At 46.7% G+C, this 23,442-nt stretch overlaps 2 protein-coding genes across 9 annotated transcripts in view; both read right to left on the reverse strand.

The window, feature by feature from the left end:
• Nucleotides 1-673: 673 nt before the first annotated feature.
• Nucleotides 674-4,829, reverse strand: VAMP3 (vesicle associated membrane protein 3). Its single transcript, XM_052793361.1, has 5 exons — nt 4,714-4,829; nt 3,260-3,341; nt 2,394-2,552; nt 1,638-1,689; nt 674-841 (listed from the first exon to the last, which is right to left on the reverse strand). Coding segments are annotated over exons 1-5 (312 nt in total). The 5' UTR covers nt 4,716-4,829; the 3' UTR covers nt 674-824.
• A 3,184-nt stretch (nt 4,830-8,013) lies between these two features.
• Nucleotides 8,014-23,442, reverse strand: part of CAMTA1 (calmodulin binding transcription activator 1) — a 326,976-nt gene continuing 311,547 nt past the window's right edge. For 5 of the 8 annotated variants that reach the window (XM_052792789.1, XM_052792787.1, XM_052792788.1 and 2 more), the window contains 3 exons: nt 21,365-21,395; nt 16,458-16,639; nt 8,014-11,515 (listed from right to left, as the gene is read on the reverse strand). In XM_052792789.1, the coding sequence (XP_052648749.1) occupies nt 11,452-11,515; nt 16,458-16,639; nt 21,365-21,395 (277 nt within the window). In that variant the 3' untranslated portion in view covers nt 8,014-11,451. The remainder of the gene's footprint in view (nt 11,516-16,457; nt 16,640-21,364; nt 21,396-23,442) is intronic. The other 3 variants (XM_052792793.1, XM_052792791.1, XM_052792792.1) reach the window with 2 other exon arrangements.

Genomic DNA, 23,442 nt, shown 5'->3' on the forward strand with positions numbered 1-23,442 from the left:
CACACACCTCGGCCACGTGCGCCGCAGCCCCGCCCCGCCCCGGACAGAGGAGGAGGCGGCGGAGGCAGGGTCGGAGCCGCTTTATTGGAGGGGACAGCGCGCGGCGGGGGCGGCGCGCCGCCCCTCACGCGCCGCCGCACGCGGACCCCGTGCGCGCCCGCCTGCCCCGCCACCACATGCGGCGGCACCGCCCCCCTCCCCTCCCCTCCGCCCCCGCGGCCGGAGGCGGGGCCCGGCCCGGCCGAGAGCGAAGCCTCGGTCTCGCGTGGCCCCGCCCCGCGGGAAGGGCCCGGCGGGGCAGCGCCCGCTGCGGCTCCTCGCCGGCGGAGGCAGCACCGGTGCGCGTCGAGCGTTAGCGCTGAGGGGGGAATATATGTGTGTGTGTGTGTGTGTGGAGAGGTGTCCCTCCGCGCCTAGGAACTGCGGCTTCATCAGGGCTAGGCGGGGGGGGAGCCCCCCACAAGGCACGGATCAGCCTACAGAGCCGGCCAGGAGGACGAGGAAGAGGAAGGCACATAAATCCCCAGACCCAGTACGGAGCCCGCGACCCATTACAGCACCGACCGTGGAAACTCTAGAGCCAGATCCTTCTCACCGGCGCCGTGCCCCCAGTTCGTCGAGGCACGGGGCAAGTGGTGGGCTGTGCTTGTTAGTAATTAATGATAGGAGTGTCTTAAGGCAACGGGGTAAAGTTAGTTAACATTTCAGTAATCAAAACAGTTTTGCTTTAAACAGCAGTAAGTGGGCTGAAGATACAGCAGGTTTGAAGTGGAGAGGCTGAAGATAGGCACCTTCGGTTGATTCGAGTTTCTTCCTGTAACTCATCAAGACACACTCCAGACTACAAAAAGAAGAAAGAAGTTGGACAGTCTCCTTCAGCTCCTCACCACAACAATCCTGCATTTTCAGAATTTAAGATACTAGAGATAAGTAGAGAGGGATTTAAGAGCTTCCCACGGTGGTTTTCCTAGTTTTAGTTTTCCTTGGTGCTTGCAACCTGGTGTTTCTGCCCCAGGACTGCCTGGCTCTCGCCAACGGTTACTGCAGTGTTTGTTACCGTATTACAGCACAAACAAACTCTGTCCTCCCATGAAATACTTGGGGATTACATGAGAATTCAAACCAAAGACTGAACTCTATGTCCCCTGGCTTGCTATCCTGACCCAACGCTAGTATCATTTCACCCAGCAGCAAAGTCTACTTGAAAAATGCCTGTCTGCTATGGCAGTGCATTTGGAACTGCCACACCAAAAAGGATTTGCCTAGCCAGAAGCCGGGGCAGATGAAAACCAGTTCTCAGACAAGGGAGGCAGATGGTATTTCTCCTTCTACTTCTGCAACATGCAGCTGTAAAAAAAAAAAACCAAGGCTGTTCCTGCTTTCCTAGTCCTTGCTATTTTTGCTTTCACCTGTTTCACTCTGCACACACATCTGAGACTCAGCTATTGGAGCTCCCACAGCGGTCACAGTTTACCACCCATTACAGGCACAGGTTGTTAAAGCAGTCCCTGCTATTTCAAATTCATGTTGTATCTTCTTTCCTTTGAGTATCCTGGCTTGATTTAAACTGTACCAGTCAGTGAATTAACACCATCTATTCCAACTCTATGAGAAATCCCAATTTTGGGGAAACTTACCAATAATGATGATGATGATAATGAGAACAACAGCTATCAATATTGCCCACATCTGTGGAAAAAAAGCCATACAACACTTACTACAAACCATGCAGCAGCATCAACTGGCCTCAAGGGTACAGGAAAGCAGCCCCTGGAAAGTACTTTTGCACCGTGCGCTAGATCTAGCATGGGAAGTAAAACTTCTTCAGTAAGCAAGCTCAATTCACCATCACCACTCAGAGATGGTAGGCTGTGCACACAGGCAAAACAGACCAACAAGTTCTTTCCCACTGTGTCTCCATGCAAGGCCTGTCTCAGGGGACTACACAAGCGGGAGTAAAGAACTATTAAATATCACTTCTCCTCTTACCCTATACCACATCTTTCACTGTTTTTGTTGCTCACCAAAGAAGATTCCAACCTTTGCCAACAGCTACAAGTACAGGAGCCTGAGCGAGCTCCTTCTGCTTTCCAATACTTCCTGTGCATTAACTCAACCTATGCATTCGGCCTTCTTCCTGTTCCCCAAAGCCTCAGATTACCGAGTTGTTTCCCTCTGGCCGTTACCATCTCAAACAAGGTCTTGCATCAAGCAGCACGGCTGGTAATCCAGCTTTTGGTTCCTTCACCTAACCACTATGCCATGTTTTAAAAATGGATGGTGTAACTTAAATAACATTGGCTAAAGTCACTTTTACTTCTGCCTTTTGAGATGCTGATTGTAATAGTGTTAACTGCAGTACTGCACAGTGTAAGTATACAAGCCATGGTTACCTTACAGTTCTTCCACCAATACTTTCTTTTCAGCTTGGCTGCACTGGTCTCAAACTGGGAAGCTCCTGCTTGCAGTGCATCAGCACGGTCATCCAACTCTGACAGCTTCTGATCTCGCTCCAACACCTTGTCCACATTCACTCTCATGATGTCAACAACCTACATCGGTTTAATGCTTACAGTAAGTTATTAGTTCTATCACCCACTGTGGAACTTAATTGCAGGCAACAGATAGCAACACATGGTACTCAGTGTTCTCTTCTCAGAAGTAGAAGCTATTGCCTTTTAGTGTACCCAGTCATAAGCTTAAACAAAACCATGAAATTCACCTGCGGCTGGAAGCCCCTAGTACCTACTTGAAAATGTCAGTAGTGCCAGTTGTGCTGGCATTCCCTTAAACCCAGGAAATAATTCCTGACTTGCTTCAAAAGAAGTTGAGGCATATAAACATGCTAGTCAACCACATGTCAAAAAATACTGTTGGTAGCCAGCCTGGTTTTTGGACTCCCCAGAAATCTGGGCATCTCATATTTGGCAGTCAGCCTTCATTGCTGCTGCTGAGAAAAAAAAACTTGTTGTCTTTAAGAACAAAGGTTTTCATCTTTCTTACGCCAAATCCTCAAGCACCAAGTTTGCAGATAACGTTTGGATGTGGGTAACTTCTCTCTTACTTCCCCACTCCCGCTGAATGGATTCCCGCCCCCCCCCCCCCCACTTCTGCAACAGTTAAGACAACAAGTGTAATAAAGCAAGCTGAATGATACTTCATTATATGAAGGGGAAACTGCTTTGGCCAAAATATCCCTTCTCATTATATAGGTTTCCTGAAGGAAAATCATTACACTGCTATCAGACTAGACTTTTACCTCATCTACTTGGTGTTGAGTCTGCTGAAGACGACGATTACTGCCAGCAGCCATATTTGAGCTTCCAGGGGCAGTGGCTGACCTGCAGTAAAGAAAGTCATCATTATTCTGTTCAGCTTTTGATAAGCTGTGGTTTTGGTTTTAAGTGGATATGCTTAGAGTACACGTTATCTGATATTCCTGAAAACAGGGAACTTGTACCCCTAGAATAAATAGGGGGCAGTTGCCTACTGGAGAAGTGATGTTTTAACAACCAACAATAGGTGCAAGTCACACAGTGTCCCAAACATCTCACCAACGAATTGCTTGACATGCTAAAAGACAGCAGTGGCTTGCTAATAGTATAGTTTACAATAAAGCATATGACAACTCCTACAGTGGTTCATAGGGCTCAAACATTCAAGAGTTGGGGCTCAGGGGTGTTCTTGTTTTCTAGTGTGAACACAAATCCAAACAGTAGTTTACAAAAAATTAAATACAGAAACTTAATGGTTATTCTAACTATGTCCTCTTCCAGTGGCTGCCTCCGTCTCTATTCTTTTGAAACAGTTGACACAGAGCAAGAGAAAGCACAAGGAGGAGAAAGCATTCGGCATATACAACAATTTACCTCTGGTCAGCTTTGACTTCATAACCTCAGGCAGTCCAAGTTCTTTTTACCAGCTGCAACACCCTGCCTCTTTGTAATGGATGCCAGAGCCTCTGTACATAGTGCTTATACCCTTTTCACCGCTTTGGCAAGCTTTTGTTGCCTAACTCTAGAGCTATCTGTACTCAATTTGCTTTTCTGCGTTTTCACGTCCTCCGCGTCAGAAGCACGTACTGTTTGTTTCACGCACCCGGGCACCCGAAAGAGCCGAATCTGAGCATTGGCTGTATTGGCACGTTGACTTCCAATTTACACTTAGCGAGAACAAACGCGCACACGCACAGCGAGCCAACGGGAAAGCCTGCGACAGGGCTCAAGAGCAGTCCGCGTGTAATACCACAGAGCCGCTCCTCTGTTCCAGCACTTAAGTCACCCTTTCGTGCTGTTTCGCTGCTGGTCCCAGGCTGAAGAGCCTCGGAAGCGAAACCTCTTCCCGGGAGCAGAGGGGCCAAAGGCAGCACCAACCCAGCCCCCGGGAAGCGCGCTCTCGGGGCCCTGCCCGGCCACTCCCAGGGCGAGGCCTGGGGCCGGCAGCGCCCCGCGGACCGCCAGGACAGGCCAGCCCGCCCCGGCAGAAGCCGAGCGCCCTGGCACCGGCCCCTGCCGCCGCCAGCCGCGCCCCGCGACTGCAGGCGCAGCCGCTCCCGGAAGCCCCCGCCCGCGGGCGGCGCCGTCCCAGCGGCAGCCAGCCGCCACCGCGCTGCGCAGTAGGCCTGACCCGGCCCCGGTCCCCGCTCCCGCGGCCCCGGCCCCGGTCCCGGTCCCGGTCCCGGTCCCCGCTCCCGCGGCCGCGGCCCGCACTCACATCCTGCCGGCGGGGGTCGGACCGCTGCTGCACGGCGAGCGCGCCCGGGCGGGTCCCAACGGGAACTGCGCGCAGCTCCGGCGGCGCCCAGCAAGTGACGACAGAGAAGGCGGGGCCTGGGCGGGGCCCGGGCGCTCCGCTCCGGGCGGCAGCCTGGGACCACGCCTCCAAAGGGGCTGTCCACGGAGAAACCACGCCCCTCCCCCCCCCGCAGCAGGGCGTGCCGGGGCGGGGCGGGGGCGGGGAGCGCGCGGGGCAGCCGTTGAGGGGCGCAGCGGTGGGGGTGGGGCTGTCACCGCCGTGTCAGGCGCCGCCGGGGGGCGGGGGGGCGGGGAGGGGGTCGTTTCGGTCCCACAGCGCCCTGAGCGGGGGGGGGGGGGGGCGGGTGTCAACAAGCGGCTGTACGTGGCGGGGGGGGGTGTCGGGGCCAGGCCGGCCGGGGAGGGCTGCGGGCGGGAACGGGGGCTGGGACGCGACTGGGACAGGACCCGGAGGGGCGGGCGGCCGGGGGAAGACCTGAGGAGAGGATCCGCTCCCCCCCCCCGCCCCGGGGCTCCACTCCGCCGCAGTGATTCGGCGGTGTCGGCTCTTCGGGCGGGGGGTGTCCGGGGCGGGGGCGAGGCCCGCCGTGGTGCCCGCTGTCCCCTGCAGCGTCCTCGGTGCGTGGGACAGGCCAATGTAGTTGATAGCGCGCACGCAAACGCACCCCCCCACCCCTCCACCCCACCCCAGCCAGTTCCTGGGCAGGACACGGCTCCTCCGGCCACCCTCTGTGTGTTAGCGCGGGTGGGTGCACAGTTCGGGGCTGCGGACCGTGTGTGAGAGACCCCGGTTCTGTGCGGCGGCCCTCCCAGAAGTGGTGCGGTCACGCTGCCTCAGCAGCAAGCGCTTGGCCCGAACTGCCGGGGACACGAGGTGATTTTGAGGCAGCGCTGTGCTTATGCGGTGCGAAAAGTGTGCGTGCTTTTTTTTTTTTTTTCTTGTTAAACGCGTCGGTGCGCGCCTTGTGTCGTCGCCTGAGGGCGAGTGGACGATGCTGAAGGGTGAAGGCCTGCCGAGGCGGGTAGATTTGTTCTTATCCCTCTCGCTGGTTGCGAAGGGGTCCTGGCGTGCCCGAAGCCCCCCAGTACAGCTGGGCTCGGAGACCTAGCGGGGTTATGCCTATACTGGGCCTGGCTGGGACGCGGCTGATGTCCTTCGTCGCTGCCTGTACGGTGCCGTCTTTTCGATTTGTGGCCAAAACAGTGTCGATAACATGCTGATGTTTTGGCTGTTGCTGAACAGCGCTTGCGTGGCATCAAGGCCGCCTCTGTTTCTCATGCTGCCCCCCCTGCAGTGAGCAGGCTGGGGGGGGTGAGAGGCTGGCAGGGCACACAGCAGGGACAGCTGTGCCAAACAGGCCGCAGGGCTGTTCCACGCCAGGTAACATCATCCTCGGCAGTAAAGCTGGGGTGGTGGTGGTGGTGGTCTTTCAAAGGTATGCGGCTGCTGGTGGGAGGTAGTGACTGCCTGCCTTTGCATCACTTCTTCTTATTTTTGTTCTTTTTGGTTTTTTCCCCTTTGTTTATTAAACTGTCTTTATCTCACCCCAGGCATTCTCATGTTTGCTCTTCTAATTTTCTTCCCCCCATGCCACTGGGGAGAAGGGGGGAGGTGGGGGAGTGAGCGAGCAGCTGGTAGGTGCTTACTTTCTGGCCAGGGTCAACCCACCACAATGCCAAAGGTGAACCCAGGAATTAACAGGCATGTAAAATGCAAAATCGGGGAACTATCTGTGAGCAAATCAGGGAGTTAAATGCTGATTTTTTTCTTAAAGAGAAACATAATTAAACAAGTTTCTCTGTAGTCCAGAAGAAACCCTCCTAATGAAATCTCGTCTTCTGTTGTAGTCCTGGGTTTTGGAAGAACTTACTCATACTAGTACTAACATAGTCCTTCAGAAACAAGGTGATTAATCTATTAGAGCTGTTTTTCCCTGCTAGGCTAGCCTTGTAGTCAGGTACAAAAGTTGCATTACTGAGGGTTGGTTCATGTAACTTACATAGCTGTTCAGTGCAACAGTTACTAAGTCTCAGTTGTTAGTATTATTGTGTTATTAAGTGTGACCTCTTAGGTTCCTGCATCAGCAGGCCTCTTGAATTCTACTAAGATTCGCCTCTGCTTTGTGCGCAATGTAGGATTTAGCATTCTACTACTAGGTGTGCAGGGTTTTCTCATGAAAAGCCCATACGCCCTGCCCTAGAAGTGATTGTCTACTGAAGAGGGACTGAAAATAATTTGATCTCAGAAAAGCTAGTCATCCATAGGTGAGTACTATCTGCCATGTTTATACTATTACATAGAACTGCTTGAAGTTGTGTTAGAGAACCTAATCGGAACTGGGGCCACCTAAGGGCTGGTGAAATATTTACAAATCTGTAGTATTATGTCGCCTTACACGATTTCACAGAACGTTTCCAAATTTGAAATGTCGTCATAGCATATTGCCTTGAAAACTAATTTCCACCAAACCAGGCTGCTAGCTGCAGCTGGGCAGAACTTGTATTTTAAGGACAAATGGATTTTTAACGCTTTTGTGTAGTTGTAGTCATCTTGGCAAACCTGTACTTTGACGCTTAGATATTAGGGGTAGATGGGTACCCAGCCTCTGTGGTTTTAGGTTTTAAAACAGTTTTCCTTTCTGCTGTAAGAGTGTGGACAACACTCAAAAGGAGGAGTTTCTGCTTGGGGCGAGGGCCTGGGGGGAAGAAGCAGAGAGGGTGGCTGGCGGGTACAGGTTTTGTCTAGCAGCTGCCAGCGCGGGAGCCGCCGGCAGGGCCTCAGGTGTGAGCCAGTAGTGCTGAGCAGTGTCACGGAGCTCTGGGCTGGCCTCTGAACTGGAGAAGGACCGGGCTGGCAGTGCTGTGCCCGGGAGCTGCAGAGCACCACTGGGCAGCGGCACTCTTCAGCAGGGGACCCGGAAAAGTTTGCTGCCCAAGAAATTGAGAGTTCCTCTCAAACATGCTGCTTTACGCACCAGACGAAGGTTACACACTGGAATACAGCAGCAGAAAGGGCTACAGGTCCAGGGACTGTGCTGTTGCCTTCAGTGAATCCTACCACACTCCAGGGGCTGCGCACCCGCTCGCGGGTAGGCTGTGGACTGTTCAGATTATAACCCGCGGGAAAGTAGATGCTACTTACAAGCAGGCCATGTAGTAAAAGAAACAGATTTTTTTCATGGTTACATACAGTGACTAAAGGACTACATCATGCTTTTCAACTAGGATAGAAGAGACATGTTTAAAGAAAGGCGCACACTTTGTATGGGGAAATTTTCTTTGTTTTTAATTTACAGCAGAAAGAATATAAAGCATTCAGAAAACATTTTCCATATTTTAAGGGCAATTCAAAACATTTTGCATGGTTCCAGCAGCTGAGTTCTTCAACAGATCCATTGATTCAGTGATGCTTTACATGCACGGTTACAAAAATAAAACTTACAAAAGAGAAGACATCTATACTAGTTTTACATGCAAGTCTTGGGGACCCCCCATTGGGCACCAGCTATTGTGTGGAACTGCCATAAGCGTGCAACCAGAGAGGGGGTTCATGTTATATTCTGTATTTCTTTCACACAGTATTACTGCTGTCGAATGTGTTTCACAAAGGAGCAATTCCATTATCAGAAGACAGAAGATCTGGCTCCTGGCACTTGGGAATTTGAATTTTCCCGGAAAGCTGCACTTACTTATCTTCCGTGACAATGTAAGTTCCACAACCAAGAAACGGGTGAGCAGAATCACTTCACTGCGGGGGGAGTCTTTCTAACTCCCCAGTGATACACTGAAGGGTTATGGCCCGACACAACAAAGCACTTGGAAGCTGTACTTGGCTTCAAGCATGCAAGTAGTTCTGTTGCACCCGTGGAATCGCTTGCATGTTTAACAGCAAGTACATGCTTAAACGTTTGGCTGAAGCAGGATCTAGATTAGTAGATACACCACCAGGCCCATGGATCTGGAAGAGTAATTTGAAATAGCTCTGTATATTACTGAATCATTTTCTGTAAAGACAGGGAGTTAAAACATTTCCACTGAGGTCACTACTCTTGTTAAGAAAAGGTCGATTCTATATTGTCACGTATTGGTTAATGGGAGCAACATTTCAGTTTCAAAATGTCAGAGTTCTTCCAGTATTAATACAGAGCATTTCCAATTCATTCCAAAGGAGATTCTTCGGCGTCTCCTGTTCCGTTTTTGCGCAAGCAGAAAATTTAACGGTTAAGGTCCCAATTCCATACCGTAAATCGAGGCTATGAGGCTGCCCACAGGCACAGTGTGAGCGCCAGACCGTTCGTTTTTCTTTTTTCCCTTTTTTTAAATTGAATCAGGTCATAAAGCAGCAGTTCAGAAATGTACAAGAGAATTCTGATAATGAGCTATAGCACATCTACTGTAATTCAATGCTGGCAGTGAAAAGAAGTAATTAAAAACAGGTACAATTATAGAAAAGGCACCAAGAGCACTGACCCCAGTTTTTTTTGCCACAATCTTTGTTTTTACTCTTCTTTTAAAGACACCAGTTTAAAAGCTTCTTATGTGTGAATATTTTTAGGCTTCACAACAAGCCTTGCGTTTAAACATTGCAGTTGGTGGCCGGGATCAAGCAAGAACAACTATTCCAAAACTAACAATCTCAAATTTACACCAGTCCATTCAGAGATTTTAAACTGCCACAAGCAAACAAACACAGAGGAGCAGTTTCTGATCTCAGACACACGTACATAACCCACAGTAACGACACGGACTTCAGGAGTTTCTTCCCTTACATTCCTGTGTAATAAAGATCAGAACCTGGTTCCCATTGTCGAGAATTTGTGACAGTTTTAAATTAGTAGTTCAATTTAAAAAAATCTAATTTCTTTGGCTCCTCACTATGTGGAAATAGCAATATACCATGACACCCCTACAAGATCAGTTTGCATCTTTTTTTAAGTTTTACTGAATTTTTTAAAATTTTTTGTGCAATTTTTATTACATTTTCTGACTTCCAGCAGGAGATATGAAAATGTGAAACATATTTTCTACTTTCGTACTATTTCTTTTTTTTTTTTTTTTCATTTTATGTTCATTCTACGTGTTCTTTATTGGAGTGAGTGTATGGTGTTAAGCTAGATACGGTTTTTGTACTCTTATGATTATCTGCTTTGCAAAAGTAACTTAATTTTCTTAAGCAATATTAGCATTCACATTACTTGGCACCATTGGCAAAAAAAAAAAAAAAAGACAGGGGAAAAAAAAAGAAGGAAGGAATAAATAAATAAAATCCAACCAAACCGAACTCCTGGTAGCCAAAATCAAATGTAAACATATCCTTTTTTTTTCTTTTTTTTTTTTTTTTAAAGTAATGTTGCTCTGCCTTTTTTTCCTAAGTCTAAATACAGTAGCTCTTTTTTGCCATTTAGTCATGCTTTAGCAAAAATGTTCTTCTAAAGAACATTTAAAATAAAGTTTCTTATAGTGAAATAAAGTTTTTGTTTCATTTTACAGACCATAGCCACTAATGCTTTGCTTTGTTCATTTCTTTTTCTTGAGTTCATGCACATATCTCTTTGTTTTAATATATACAATATGTACAAACAATACATCCACACTCTTCTCGTTCATTCAGACAAAACTATACAAATAATAATTTTATCTTGCCAAGTTATTGACCCTTTGTGAATAAAATATTTAGTAATTAATCAATATATTCCCTTTCAAATATTTTTTCTCATTTTCCATTTCTACCTTCTATATATACAGAAACTGCCCAGATTTTGATGAAGTAGCCAAAATAAGAAATTTACTGGCCAGAATGCAGCACCACTCTGATCTTTAGGTGGTATAAAATGTCCAGGCAACATATGTATGTGACTCTGCAAAATGACAAGAGGTTTGACAAGTACTTAAGATAAAAAGCTACATGTTCTACAAATTATTTTCCGAACTTAATTCAAATAATAGTACATGAAAGTAAGGCTAGAAAATAAAGTGCTGAATATGAGAGAAAGTACATGACAATTGATATGTTTGCAGGTTCTAGTAAAAATACCAAAAAAACTTTTTAAAACTTGCTTAAGCTGCTCTCTCCATTCCTCATGCATTACCCGTTTATCTCATACACCAACCCCTTCTGTAAGTTCCCACGGGATGTATTAAAAACCTGCAGATTTAAAAAGTTGCATTAAGTGTGCTGTAGAGATTTAAATAAAACACAAAGGACAGAAGTGCGAAGGAAATGAGGATGCATGGACCCAATAAAGATGTACTGATCTAAGCCCCTCCACTGAGACTCTCAAAGCTTCAGTTTCTTGGAGATGACTGACAGGTGCAGGAACAGCATTCTTGTGTTGCTTGTGCATTCCCACCTTTTCTTAACAATATTTTTGGTATAATATTTGTACAGTTCCACATGTTGTTTAATACAGCCCTATATGAAAAGGATAATTAATCGCTTCTTCCTTCTTGGAGAATGAAGCAACTCACAATTTCCTCCTGGTGTCTTTTGTTTTCCCCATGATCCAACAGAAGATTGAGTTCCAAGATGTCTTGCTGAACAAATTAAAAGTTGTCCATGAAAGTGCAAATGCAATGACCAAAACATTACTGTTAAAATCCTGCAGCTGGTATTTCCAGAACTGCAGTGGGTATTTTTGTTGTTGTTGTTGCATGTCTCTGCTAAAAACAGAAAATGAAAACAGTCTGAAAAGCAATGTCACATTGCTACGGGATGCTGCTGCGTATCTTCAAGTTCCTTGGCCTTTTTCAATTCTTTCACTCTGAAAAAACAAAGAGGAGCTATATAACACTTCTGTCGCAACTCTCTTTCAAGACAGAAAAACCAAAATGATTCCTCGCTCTAACCTCCTGTGCAAAGGAGCCAGCTCCCAGAGTAATGACAGGAGGGCAATACGTTCCTGACACCACAAACAGTTGGAAGTGCAAGAATGGGCCGCTAGAAATCCAAGACAAAACACATTTGGAAAGATATACTTATTTCCAGCTACTGTTTTTTCCTGGTATTTGTAACTACAGCTGGACTTTGTTCTGGTATTGGCCTATTTAATCGCCTGGGGAGTTGTGGGACTGCTGTTCCTTAACTGATTTTGCAGCTGCCCGCTATTCCAGCTGTTGCGGCAAAGGGGCTTTTCAGTGTTGACCTCTTTTCTCCATACATCGCTGAAGCGTGAACAATTTGACGTCGTGCCCAGCGCAGTAGGGGAAAATCAGTCAGTCGTACTTACGGGGCAGTGTGATGTTGATACAGAATGTCACATAAGGAAGTGTTTCTATGTGAGCGGAAGAACCGCTATGGGTGTGAAGAAAGAGAATTTACTTCACGCTTCCTCCAGCTGCTAGCAGCTGTATCTAGCACGTTGTTGGCAGCAGACTCATGTTTTTTCCCAGCCAGCAGTGGAGGACGCTGCGTGCCAAGGGCGATGAACCTACAACGTGGAAGAGTCACTCTCCCTAGATGTGGCCCAATGCTTCAGTTCTCAACTCTTCAAATGCATGCAATACACTACCTCCTCTAGCACTTGTCAGCATGAGAACTAAATCATAGCTGAAAGCTGAAATAATTAAAAATTAAATTAAAAGGATGAAGAGAAGGGAATCACTTCAATTACAGTTCAAGTAAAGCAGAATTCGGCATTGGTGCTGGAGTAGCAGCAATCCTCTGCTCCGGCTGACAAACTGGCTGCGTGTCAGTGAAGGCTCCCTGCAAAGGAGCCAAAACAAATCCACGGGGACGTCCCGTGCTGCCCCTAAACCTGAAGGCAGGTGCCCAGCTGAGCTTGGGGCAGCTTGGCTCTGCCTCCTTTTGCAGGGAGCTCCTTTCTGCAGTGCGATCCCTTTGCCACCTGCCTCCACGTGCCTCCCCTCTGCTACTGCGAGGGGAGGACCCCCCGAAAGGAGCAGAACACAGCCTACATTAAGGTGACCTAGCAAAGCATGTACTTGCCCAACTGATGTCGCAAAAACTTGAAAGGACAAATAACGAAGGTATGGTACAAAGAATTGTGTCAGAACTGCAAGTCTGTGTAACAGAATCCAACTAAGGGTGAATGACTTTAAGAAAGCCTAAGTAAATACAAATAGCAAAAGATGTTGGGAGAGCTACGCGGCAGCAATGCCAGTTTGTAGCTTCTGTACGTTGACTTCCACTCACACATCCTCTTTTGGCTCTTACGCCAGCCTGCTCGTAGAAGGATACGCTGAAGGCTGCAAACTGACCTCTCTAAATACGCCTCCATTTCACTGTTTCCTTTATTCATTTTTCTGCATGTACTATTACTCAGAATCACAGTCAAAAGGGAGCTGGCTGCTTCTAACTCCTTGTTTTAGCTGACTCAAAGCTCTAAGCACTCAAAGGCATTTTCTTTATTTGTGAAACTGGGGGAAACAGGAGTCAATGAATAAACCACACTAACCAGCATGCAGGTCAGACCTTTGCTAATTACCTTAATTCCACCAAACTGTTTGAGAATATCATGTATGGAAAGACAGAGGGCTCTGCTAGTCCAAATGCACATGCCCTTTGCAGAGGCTGAAGACCCACATCCATGGGGCCAACAGCACTCCTCTGAAATCTGAGTCTGGCAGAGGGGTGCCTCAGTGCAGCCCTCCCAGATGCCAAGAAGTGCTCTGATCCCCGGGCTGAGGAAGGGGCAAAGCAGTGAGCAGCACAACTGGTTCTGAATTCCTGTCTGGGTAGCGCTGTGCCAAGCCTAAATGCCTGCCACAGCTTCACAGAGAAATTTTCCACGGGGAAATATTGGCTCTGCGCAAGCTGCTGTCTAAAAGATGTCTCCTGCTGACATCAGGGGAGCGGGGGCTTCAGGTCACAAATGACAAACTGACCAACCTCAGTATATTTTGTTTTCTTTCTTTTCTTGCAGCAGAAAAGCAGCCTCTCCCTTGAAATTATTACTAATATTTCTATTACTGCACCGCTTAGAAGCGGAAGGTGAGCCAAGATCCCTGCTGTGCTAGAAAAATGTGGTGTGCCTCTGTGCACTAGGCAATTTTTAAGGCTTAGATTAACTATGTTCAAGATACCATCAATTAATGCATGATTTGCAGTGCAACTTCCAAGTGTTTTCTGTTGCACTTCAGTACTGTAATGTAAAATTAACCTGTTATTATAGATCTCTTACTGAGAACATGCACATCAGATAAGCTGGTGGCTCTTTCACTGAGACATGCTATACCTTAGTTTAGCACTTCAACATGCAAGGGCTACGCTAACAAAGCACTTTTGCTGGAAGAATGCAAGACATGCTTTGCTGCAAACTTCAACCTACAGCATGCAGTATCTGTACTGGTGCAGACCTATTGAATCTGTTTAACTGGAACACACATGCCAACAGAAGTTAATTGCTGCAGCACTCAACATTTGCACTAGTACAGATCCTATTCAGAAGTATGCAATGCTTTCCTTGGTCAAGTGTGCTTGACATCGGCTTACAGATTTTCAGGCTTATAAAAATGTTGCAAGCGCAATGATAATTACTGCTTAAAAACATAAGCACATACTAATACAGAATTTCCCTACAGCAAAGTTACAGACTTTGAAATGCATCATGGGTACATTACTGAAAGATGCGGTTTAGTATGTAATGGCTTAAAACAAACCCTGTGTTCCACAGCATTTATAAACTTGCACTTCAAGATGATGACCATCCACATTTATTAAGCTACCGCATTTTTTTAATTAAACTAACCTCTGTGTTCAGTACACATAATTATGCATGTATTACATTAAAAATGGGAGTGCAGGTAGGTACTACGAGGCCTTATTTGTACAATACACTGCCTGGTAGGTATGAAGACCTGCGGTCTGCAGCTGACAATCTCTCCTCCACGCTCAGAAGAGCCGGCACTGGGAGGCCAGAGAGGTTCTCCCCTCTCCCGGCAGCTGGCTCGAGGCAGCCCCGCTCGGCTGTGGGGTCTGCCACGTAGCACAGCCCAAGTGGAACTGAAGTACCTCTAACTGCTACCAGTAACTGAGCAAATCCATGGCCAGGCCGGCACTTGGGAAGCACTGGAGTGGTGTTGTGAATGCCCCTGCTTCTTCCCCAACCCAGGGCTAAACGTGGTGTGCCACAATACGCGTACGCATCAAGCGAGATACCAGTCCAAGGTAATCCATTCATTTTGTCATTTAAAACAACTGTTCTTAAACAAGCCTCTGAACTGCTTTACCAAGAGAACCTAAAACTAATTGTTTTCAACCAATTAAATTCTTTATTGGAGAGTCTGTGCTGCAGCCTTTCCTGTGTCTTAGAAGTCCTTTTAGTCCTCATTTAACACTTCTTTTCTTTTTGAGTACGTTCCTTACTCAGTGGTACTCTGATTTGATTTTGTTACAACTGTATGAAGTGTCAATACCCCCCACTCAGTGTGGGGCTGGTATTCCCTCTTCATTAAAGCTCAGTGTAATGAACCCTCTAAATTTTCAAATGCAGTCAAAAATACAGTTTGACCAGGGAAGAACTCTGGACAAATTAGGACCCTTGAAAAAGAAACCCACTGAGTAAGTGCTGCTAGAAGTGAACAATATAGCATTGCCTTCATGCTAGAAGGTGATCTTCCTTGGTTCGTACTTTTCCGCTCTTAAATTCAGGCAAGGGAAAAGGGCCAAAGGGTGGCAGTTGCAGTCACGAGCATTAATAAACTGCTCTAAGAAAAAGAACACTAGGGCAATTTATAAAATGGTACAGCAGAAAGGATGTTCTTAGAGAAGATGTTTCAATCCAGTCTGGCAGACTTCCAGTGAGACTTTTTTCTTTTTTTTAAATAGCAGAAAAAACGAGCACGCCGAGAGCAAGTAATACCAGCAGGCCAGGTGCTGATGGATGGTACGCAAACCTCTCCAGAGGTCTACAGGCGCTGGTATGCTGGTTTGGATCACTTCTGGAAGTGCCCCCAGCTGCATGGGGAATGGAGGCGAGGACAGTTCCAGTGATGCATGGCTGCAAGCCAGGGCGCACCAGAAAGGGTAACAGGCTCCAGCTGTTGCAAGGCTCCAAACAAGAAGTACCATCCTATGTCAGCAGCTACTGAAACCATGCACAGACTTGCAAAGACCGTAAATTTGCTTTTGGACTGATGAAGCTTTCAACAAAAACCTGCTCAAATAACATTTCCTCTAGGCAGTAAGCGCCTCTAAGGGCCAAAGTCATTCCCTCGGCAATTGCTGAAGAGCAGATGGACGGAAAAAGCACGTGCAATCGAGATGACCACCGCTAAGGTGTGTGAATCACAGCCGTGGTGCTGACGCACAGATCGGGAAAAGAAGATGATTTCAACTCTGAGCTTTGAACCCTGACACTCGGGAGCTACGTCCCAGTTCCCAGATTGCTCCAGCCAGACAAAGCTTCTGCCCTTTGAACTGTGTTACTTATTTGGACACCATACAGGAGGTTGCATCATTACGTGCTGAAGCAATGTAGAAAGCAACAGCCCCAGAAGCGAGCAGCAGCTCCTCTCCCCACGCACCCTCCCCAGTCTTGTATGGGAGTGTGTCAGCAAATGAATTAGGCCTACTTAGAGAAAGTTACAGCAAACGATGGCTTCATGGGTAAAGCGTAACACAAAGCTGCTTCATCAAATTTAGTCCATAATGCCCAGCCAGGGAAATGTTTAATGAATCTGAATGCTGAAGATCAGTATAAAGGACAGGGTGCAGGAGCCAGAGAAGGCTGTCTGGCAAGTTACCTGTTGCTCTGAGAGCTGAAATGGCCTGTGGGACATTTAGGAAAAGAGAGCTCTTGCCTTTTTCCAGATATCTCATTTGGGCAGCAAAACAAAAAAGACAGAAAGGCCCAATAAGAATGACACCCCAGAGCACGCGGTCTGCGACTTAACACCCACATTTGAGCTCCAAATACATTCAGCCCCTGCAAGAGGTAAATGAAAAAAGAAATTACGTTGAAAACGTTTGTTGCAGGTACAGTGACGCATATCCCAATACGACATTTTCTCACATCATCCTGAACTCGAACAAACGGGACTTTTCAATCCCTTAAAATTTTCCCCCATTCTCAATCCTACTATGAGACGTAAGAAACTGGGTACTTAAATGCAATGGCTGCTGCATGGCACATATTAAAAACACACAAAAAATACGAGTCCTAGTTGCACAGGAGTAGGAAAGGGCTTGTTGCTGAAATGCCAAGAGAGGGAAGGGTATGCACAGAACAACAAAATCTAGTAGATGATGTTTATTTAGGTACGAAATAAAGTTGTACTTACCGGAGAAACTGACTTCAGGTGTTACATGCACACTCCCCAAACCGGAGAGCAGCATTTAATCAAACCGTCAGAAATGGAGTGGGGGTAAGGGCATCTATTTTTAAATGAAAGATGCCATGAATGAATACAGTCTTTATTACTCAGGATCATAGATAACACACGTGCTTGTTCTGCCCTGGAGAGGACAGAAGTTTCGCCGTAGGCGGAAAGCGATTGGCTAGCCTCATGATGTCAAAAGACTTGCTCCTTGTGATCTGCTCCAGATCACCTGCCTACCAAGAGTACGACAGAGAGGGTCACAGTTCAAGCGGCTGTGTATTTTTGTTCATGTCCTATATCTGGACTTTGAGCAAAGCTCTCCTTCACAGGAGGCTACAGTGGATGGTTTAACCAATGAGCAGGGAAACATTTGTGTAGCAGGCACTGTGATTAGCTGTAATCTGTCCACTAGAGCCGCTTCCCCTGAGATGAAAACTATTACTTAAAGGCAACAGTAACTGTATTTTTTTTTTTCAAGAAAGTCTTTTAATTTCTACCGCAGAAAGATAGCAAGTTTTGTCTCTCATAAGTTGGCCAATAAAATCTCCCACCTCTCCCTCTTTACTGATCCTGGTGTAATGTAACGCCAATAAATCCAGAAAAATTAATGATGAAATCAATTTGAAAAGAGGTTTTCAAACTGAAACACGGAAGCAAATGCTGTGATCATTTATCTGCACCCACAGACTACATAAGCAGTGTCAGTGTACAGAATACATCAAATTTGTATATTACAGACAGACATATGTTTGCATGCATTCCTTCAGCATATATGGACATGTCAGCTTGTGCGCATCAGAAGGCCCAGAAATACTTTTCTTCTGTGCATGCACGCCAGCAGCGTATGCACACGGGTTGCTATCAGAATGCAAAGCAGCAAAGAATCATTTGCTGTAACAGACTTATTTTGGCACAACAGCAGCTAATACATTTTGTGATGGTTCATAGCTTGCTTTTTCCAGATAAGCAGAGAACTCCCCGACTTCCAGATCAATCCCGCATCACTTGCCGTTCAAGGCAAAACCTGCAAATGCTACTAAACTTCCAGAATCTGCTTCCTGTTGATCTCTCATACTGTTACATACACAAAGCCTTAAAGTGCAACCACTATTTCTCCTCCAGTACTGACGACTGGCCTGTCAGCTGCACCAAGAGCAGAATCACCATATAGTATCTACGGAGCGTGCCCTCAGGGCTGGCTTCCCCAGCTTCATTCGAGTCCAGGGAGCCGTGCGCTAGCTGTGGGCCTGGACCCTGCCCTTGCTCCTCTTTACAGTCCCCTCTACTAGTGCACTGACCACGCAACACCGGTTGCTTTTAGTGTATCTTGAGACTGCAGCATGCATCTCCTCTCTTAGTAGGAATCCCAGCTTTGAACGGAAAGGCACAATTGCTTCATTCTTCTACATTCAAGTTGTACGTTGCACATTCTTTTCAGTGTTGAATCCAACTAGCCCACTTTGGTATGCACTTTTTAAATTTAAATTATTTCTCCTATTCATAGGACAAAGGCCATAAAACATATTCCCCTCCTGCCTGGCAGGCAAAGCTTACACACAGCGCTGCTAGCGGAGAACGCAGCACAGCTTCCAGCCTGTGCCATTCCCAGGGCTGCGGAGTGCACCGAGCGGGGGTGTTCTGCGGGGCAGACCAAGCCCACGGACCCCAGGGCAGATGGAGGTGCCCAAGAGAGCAGGGCACAGCAGCAACTGTGCTGGCACACCCGCATGCAGCCAGCCAAATCAGCTAAGCAGGAATTCTCTGTAGAGAAGGAAGACTGAGAAGAGAGCACCAAAATTGCAAAAACAGGAGTAGCAGGAGGAAGGAAGATATTTTGAGCATACCAGCATCTAGCTGCAGACGTGCATGCTAGTCCCTTTTCTTACACACTGTGGGACGTGGTCCACAGCTAGCCAGACAAAACCAGGGAAGACCCCCAATTATCTCCAGGTAGTGTTAAGAGAAGAGGTCTCACCAGGAAGCCCCCTGCTGCAGAACGAGTCTGAGGCAGGGCAGGGAGAAAAACATTGGCTCTGTCTCGTCTCTTCCTGCAACTCCTATCTTGCACCAGTTTCTTCCAGTTCTGCTGCTTTTGAAAGGTTTCACACCCTCGACAGGACTGTAGCATTTGGCTTTTGCTCAGAGAAGAGACAGAGCGGGTGCATCCGCCATTCTGGTTGGCAGGGGCCCCGCAGCTCAGCCTTCTCTGTCCCACGACCCAAAGCGTGTCGGGCGGCTGCAAGGCTGGCTCCGCACTCGCGTGCCAGAGTTCGAGGGTTCCTGCCGCAACAGGCACACGCTGCGCTGTGGGGGCTGAGGAGCTGCAGCTCCTTGCTCAGGCCCATCTCGGGATAGGAGGAAGGAGGTCGGGACACTGCCTGCCGGGGAGGGAAGGTGTGCTGTTGGGCCAGCCCCAGCCCCAGGCAGCTCTGCCCTGCAGCGTGCTGCTCTACTGGCTGCTAAATAAAATGTCGTCATTTGTCTGCAGCATTCATTACTGCCCCATGGATATGGTAACTGACCCCAAGATTAAAGATGGTTAAACTTGCTAATGTTTTTTCGTATAAAAGTAGACATGTAGGTCCTTACAACAGAGGAAGGCCGATTTATCTAATCAGAAGAACTTTTTTTTAAGTTACTTACAGTGAATTTTATTTTTCAAAACCCATTTATGTTTTTTTCTTCAAGAGGCTTTTGAAACCAGACACCCAAATGTAGACCAAAAACTACTAGCCCTAGTTATACACAAAGCATCAGGTTAGTAAAAGCAAGTCACCCAGTCAGTCCACCATTATGAGAATACAAGCTATTTTTACAGTTCCTGAATTAACCTGCATTAGCTGTAAAGCACGTTACCGTATGTGCTAAGACCTGGAGCTATATTTTCCAGCTATCAACTTCACAGCATCGGTGTCTCTGCAACCAGGAGTAATGTTTCTCTTCATCAGGGCAAGATCCATGAAAGTAGCACTTAAAACAGTTAGGGCTGATCTGGGCCTTTGTCCCCATTTCATCCAATTCTTACTTCATTTGTCATTAGTAAAGAACCCAAATTGTTACTTGTAAAAAACTGAGGATATGCAACAAAAAATGGTAGCACAAAAGTCATAGCTTGGAAAGAGATGTCATTAGCTTTTGCTTCTTTGTTAGGCTCCATAGTTAAACAAATAACGATGCCTCCAGCAGGCTTAAGCCCAATTCAGACTCTCACTCCTAAGTCATAAAAATTGCCTCTGCAATTCGCAGTCAGTAAACCTCCACAATCAACAATTCAGGTTTTTTTTCTGAATGTTAAGCGGAAGCAGGAGTCCAGGTCATCCCTCCCTCTGCCTCTCCTCCCTTGCTGAAATAGGAGTAATAAGCACACAAATGGTGTTATTTCCAACTGCAGTTTTTGACAAAGAATAACCCTGCTGTCCTCCAACCTCTCAAATGCAAGATGGCACTGAGCAGTCCTGCTGACAACTCGGGCACGTGCCTTGAAAGCCACAGCATTCCCTGCTCGTGCAGGGACTGTGACCTGCCGTGGGAACACTTTGGCGTATTCCCACCCTGCTGTGGGGCTAACCAGCCCACTAACGTGACCGAGCACAAAGGCGAGCAGACTCTCTTCATGCTGAGAATGAGACCCCCGACAGAAGCTCACTTGGCACTTGCAATAACACAGTTATAGCACCTTCATTTCAGTTTTTTTGTTTTCCTTCCCACTACGTAGATTAACGGCTGAGAGAAGCAGTTGTCAGAAAGCTGGCCCTAGTAAGGTAAGCAGACATGTAACTTACCAACAACCAGCTTCTAGAAGGTAAGCATTGATGCTTAACCACCTTAGGGAGTAAAAAGCAGTGTGAAGAGCTCTTCTGCTTATTGCTGGCTCGGGCAGAAACAAACACCCATCTAGAGTAGGCTGCATCTGTACTGCAGCTTCCTACCACCTACACTGAACGCTGTTGCAGTCCCAGGACAAAGGACATTGTTACTCATTGAGTGTGTGTGAGTACAGACCCCGTCAAGTTCCAAAATCTACTAGCAGCCATTTTGGATACTGAAAAAATATCCCACCGACAACACCGCCTAAGCATGCCCATGATGAATATACATGTCCTTTTTCACACATTCATGCATTGGTAACGTCTACTGCAGAGCTCTGTCCTGTTATAAAAGCAGCAGTGTTAGTCATTGCAGTAGGGTTAGTTTATACAGGATTCTGTTTTATATAATTAATGGAGGTGAAACTTACTGGCATATCTCGGCTGCAGCCCCATGCAAGCAAGCAGAAAGCAAAAATATTTAAAATGGAAGAGAGGAACTGGCTAGCAGGCAGCTACACTCACCCTTTTGTACAGCCTATGGTCCACCAGTGGGCTTCAGATTGCAAAACAATACCAAAGAGCTATTAGCACACACATGGCAATAACGATACCTTACCAAGAGCTTCACTTCAGGGAGGAGGAGACAATACTTCTGCTTGCCTGGAGAGAAAGAACCCTTCCCACTCCTGCCTACTGGACTCCTCCTCATTACCAGGGACGAGCAGTCCTGTGTTTAGGTGTTTTAGGGCAGGAAGTAATAAGCAAGTAAAATAAACCCAATACTGTCATCCCAGTGGCATTTCTAGCCGCATCCTGCCTTCCCTTGCAGCGATTGTCTGCCTTCTATCTCATTCCAAATGCTACTCCATGAAAAAACACTGCAGATCATAATCACAGCCTAGCAATGGCATAGGTACCTCTTGGAAGACTAAAATTTTCCTAACAATCGGAGAAAGAATAGGAAATAGGAGGTTACCTTCCCAGTGAAAGCTGACAGTATGGACCATATATGGATTCAGCTCAGCAAACCCAAACCACTTTGGAGCTCTTGCATTTCCTTGTGGCTCTAGACGTGTCATATCTGGGGATCTCTAAGTAGGTGGAGTCTTTCCAAACCCATTAAATACGCAAACCTTGATTCTGCCTCACACAGGACAGCGTGCCAGGAGACAGCACAACTCACAGTAGGTGTAATGGCAAGTGTTAGGTCGAAAGTTAGTCAAGTGCCAGCCAACAGGTCCAGGCACCATGGGAAGATGGGCAAAGCTCTCCTGGGAGGCCACGAAGTTTCCGTTTCTCACTCTCAACGAACAACACTTCTGTGGTGACAAGTTATGTTGATACCATGTTATGGCTGATGTATGTTTTTCACCACATTTTTGAGAATATGACAACAGATGGATAGGTTTTTGGTTTTTTTTTTCAAAGTCAAAAGGAAACAGTACATGTCTGACTGTCAGAATGACTGCTGCTGATGAATGACCACTTTTGTCTCCATGACACCTGATAATAGTCAGCTGCTAGAGCTCCAATATCTTCTCTAAGAATACATTTGACCAAAACTTACATTTCTTTTCTGATTTTCATCAACATCTACGCATCCATTACTGAGAGAGCTCCAACTGCAGAACCTCTCTCATTAACTCTCTCAAACATCTGAAATACTGTCTGATCAGGCAACAAGCCTAAGTTCAGGAGATCAGAAAACACAAGACCAACATGCCTATGCACCCTAGATCCTCAAGCTGATAGGAATCATGTTTGCGCTACTGAGGCTTTGTGTCAAAAAGCTAATAAGCAAAATAAGACAAGACAACCATTTAAGCTGTTCTGAATGCTAGCAGACAAAGAGTTCTCATAATTGGCTTAAAGTAGAGTTTGATCACTTTAAAATAGGAAAAAAAACAACCAACCAGATGGTTGCCAGGGGAAAGCCTGAGTAAATCTTGCCTAAAGCCTACAGAATAAGCTCTTAAGAGTCATTTATTGGCCCAGCAACAGAATCTGCTTATGGACAAAAACCTAGATTAAACAGTTTCATTTTTTTTAAGGTTGAATTTCTGAACTTTAATTTACTGCCTTTTCACTTAGCTCACTATCCTTACGACAGACTGCAAACGGCTTTTACAGCCTCCTCCCCCACCTCTATCAGCTGACAGAAATCTGCTACAAGATCCTGCTTCTTTGATGTTCCTGTGCATGCTCTCTTCTCTCTCACTCCCTCAGATTTTCCAAAAATATCTGTCATTTCTATCCTTTGCACTGACAAGGCACTGTGGTTTAACAAGTGGCTCCACAGTGCCATTTTTACGCTACAGACCATTAAATAACATTAGGTGTTAGTTGCTATGGCTTGCCCCTGGATGTTCAGGAGCTTGGATGGCTGAAGCATTTCTTTATGGAGCCTGGGGCTTTCTTAATTTCTTGTTTATAGCAGCAGCGTCCTAATTTTGAGCATTTCAAGAGCAGTCCGCGATGGGATTCCAACAAGCAGTACTCCTGAAACAGCGCGTGTGGCTGTTAGCCTAAGTACCAGTCACATCAGCAGCAGCTGTATCCTGTGTGAGCGTTACACAGGACACGCAGTAGACTGAATGGAT

The sequence above is a fragment of the Harpia harpyja genome, chromosome 7 (genome assembly GCF_026419915.1).
Source record: "Harpia harpyja isolate bHarHar1 chromosome 7, bHarHar1 primary haplotype, whole genome shotgun sequence".
NCBI classification, from domain to species: domain Eukaryota; kingdom Metazoa; phylum Chordata; class Aves; order Accipitriformes; family Accipitridae; genus Harpia; species Harpia harpyja.

Bases quoted from the DNA above. Each gene is read 5' to 3' on its own strand.
- VAMP3 (XM_052793361.1), bottom strand. The intron at 2,553-3,259 runs GTAAAAGTCTAG...AAACCGATGTAG, and splicing joins CTCAACACCAAGTAGATGAG to GTTGTTGACATCATGAGAGT. The intron at 1,690-2,393 runs GTAACCATGGCT...TTTTTTCCACAG, and splicing joins ATTGGTGGAAGAACTGTAAG to ATGTGGGCAATATTGATAGC.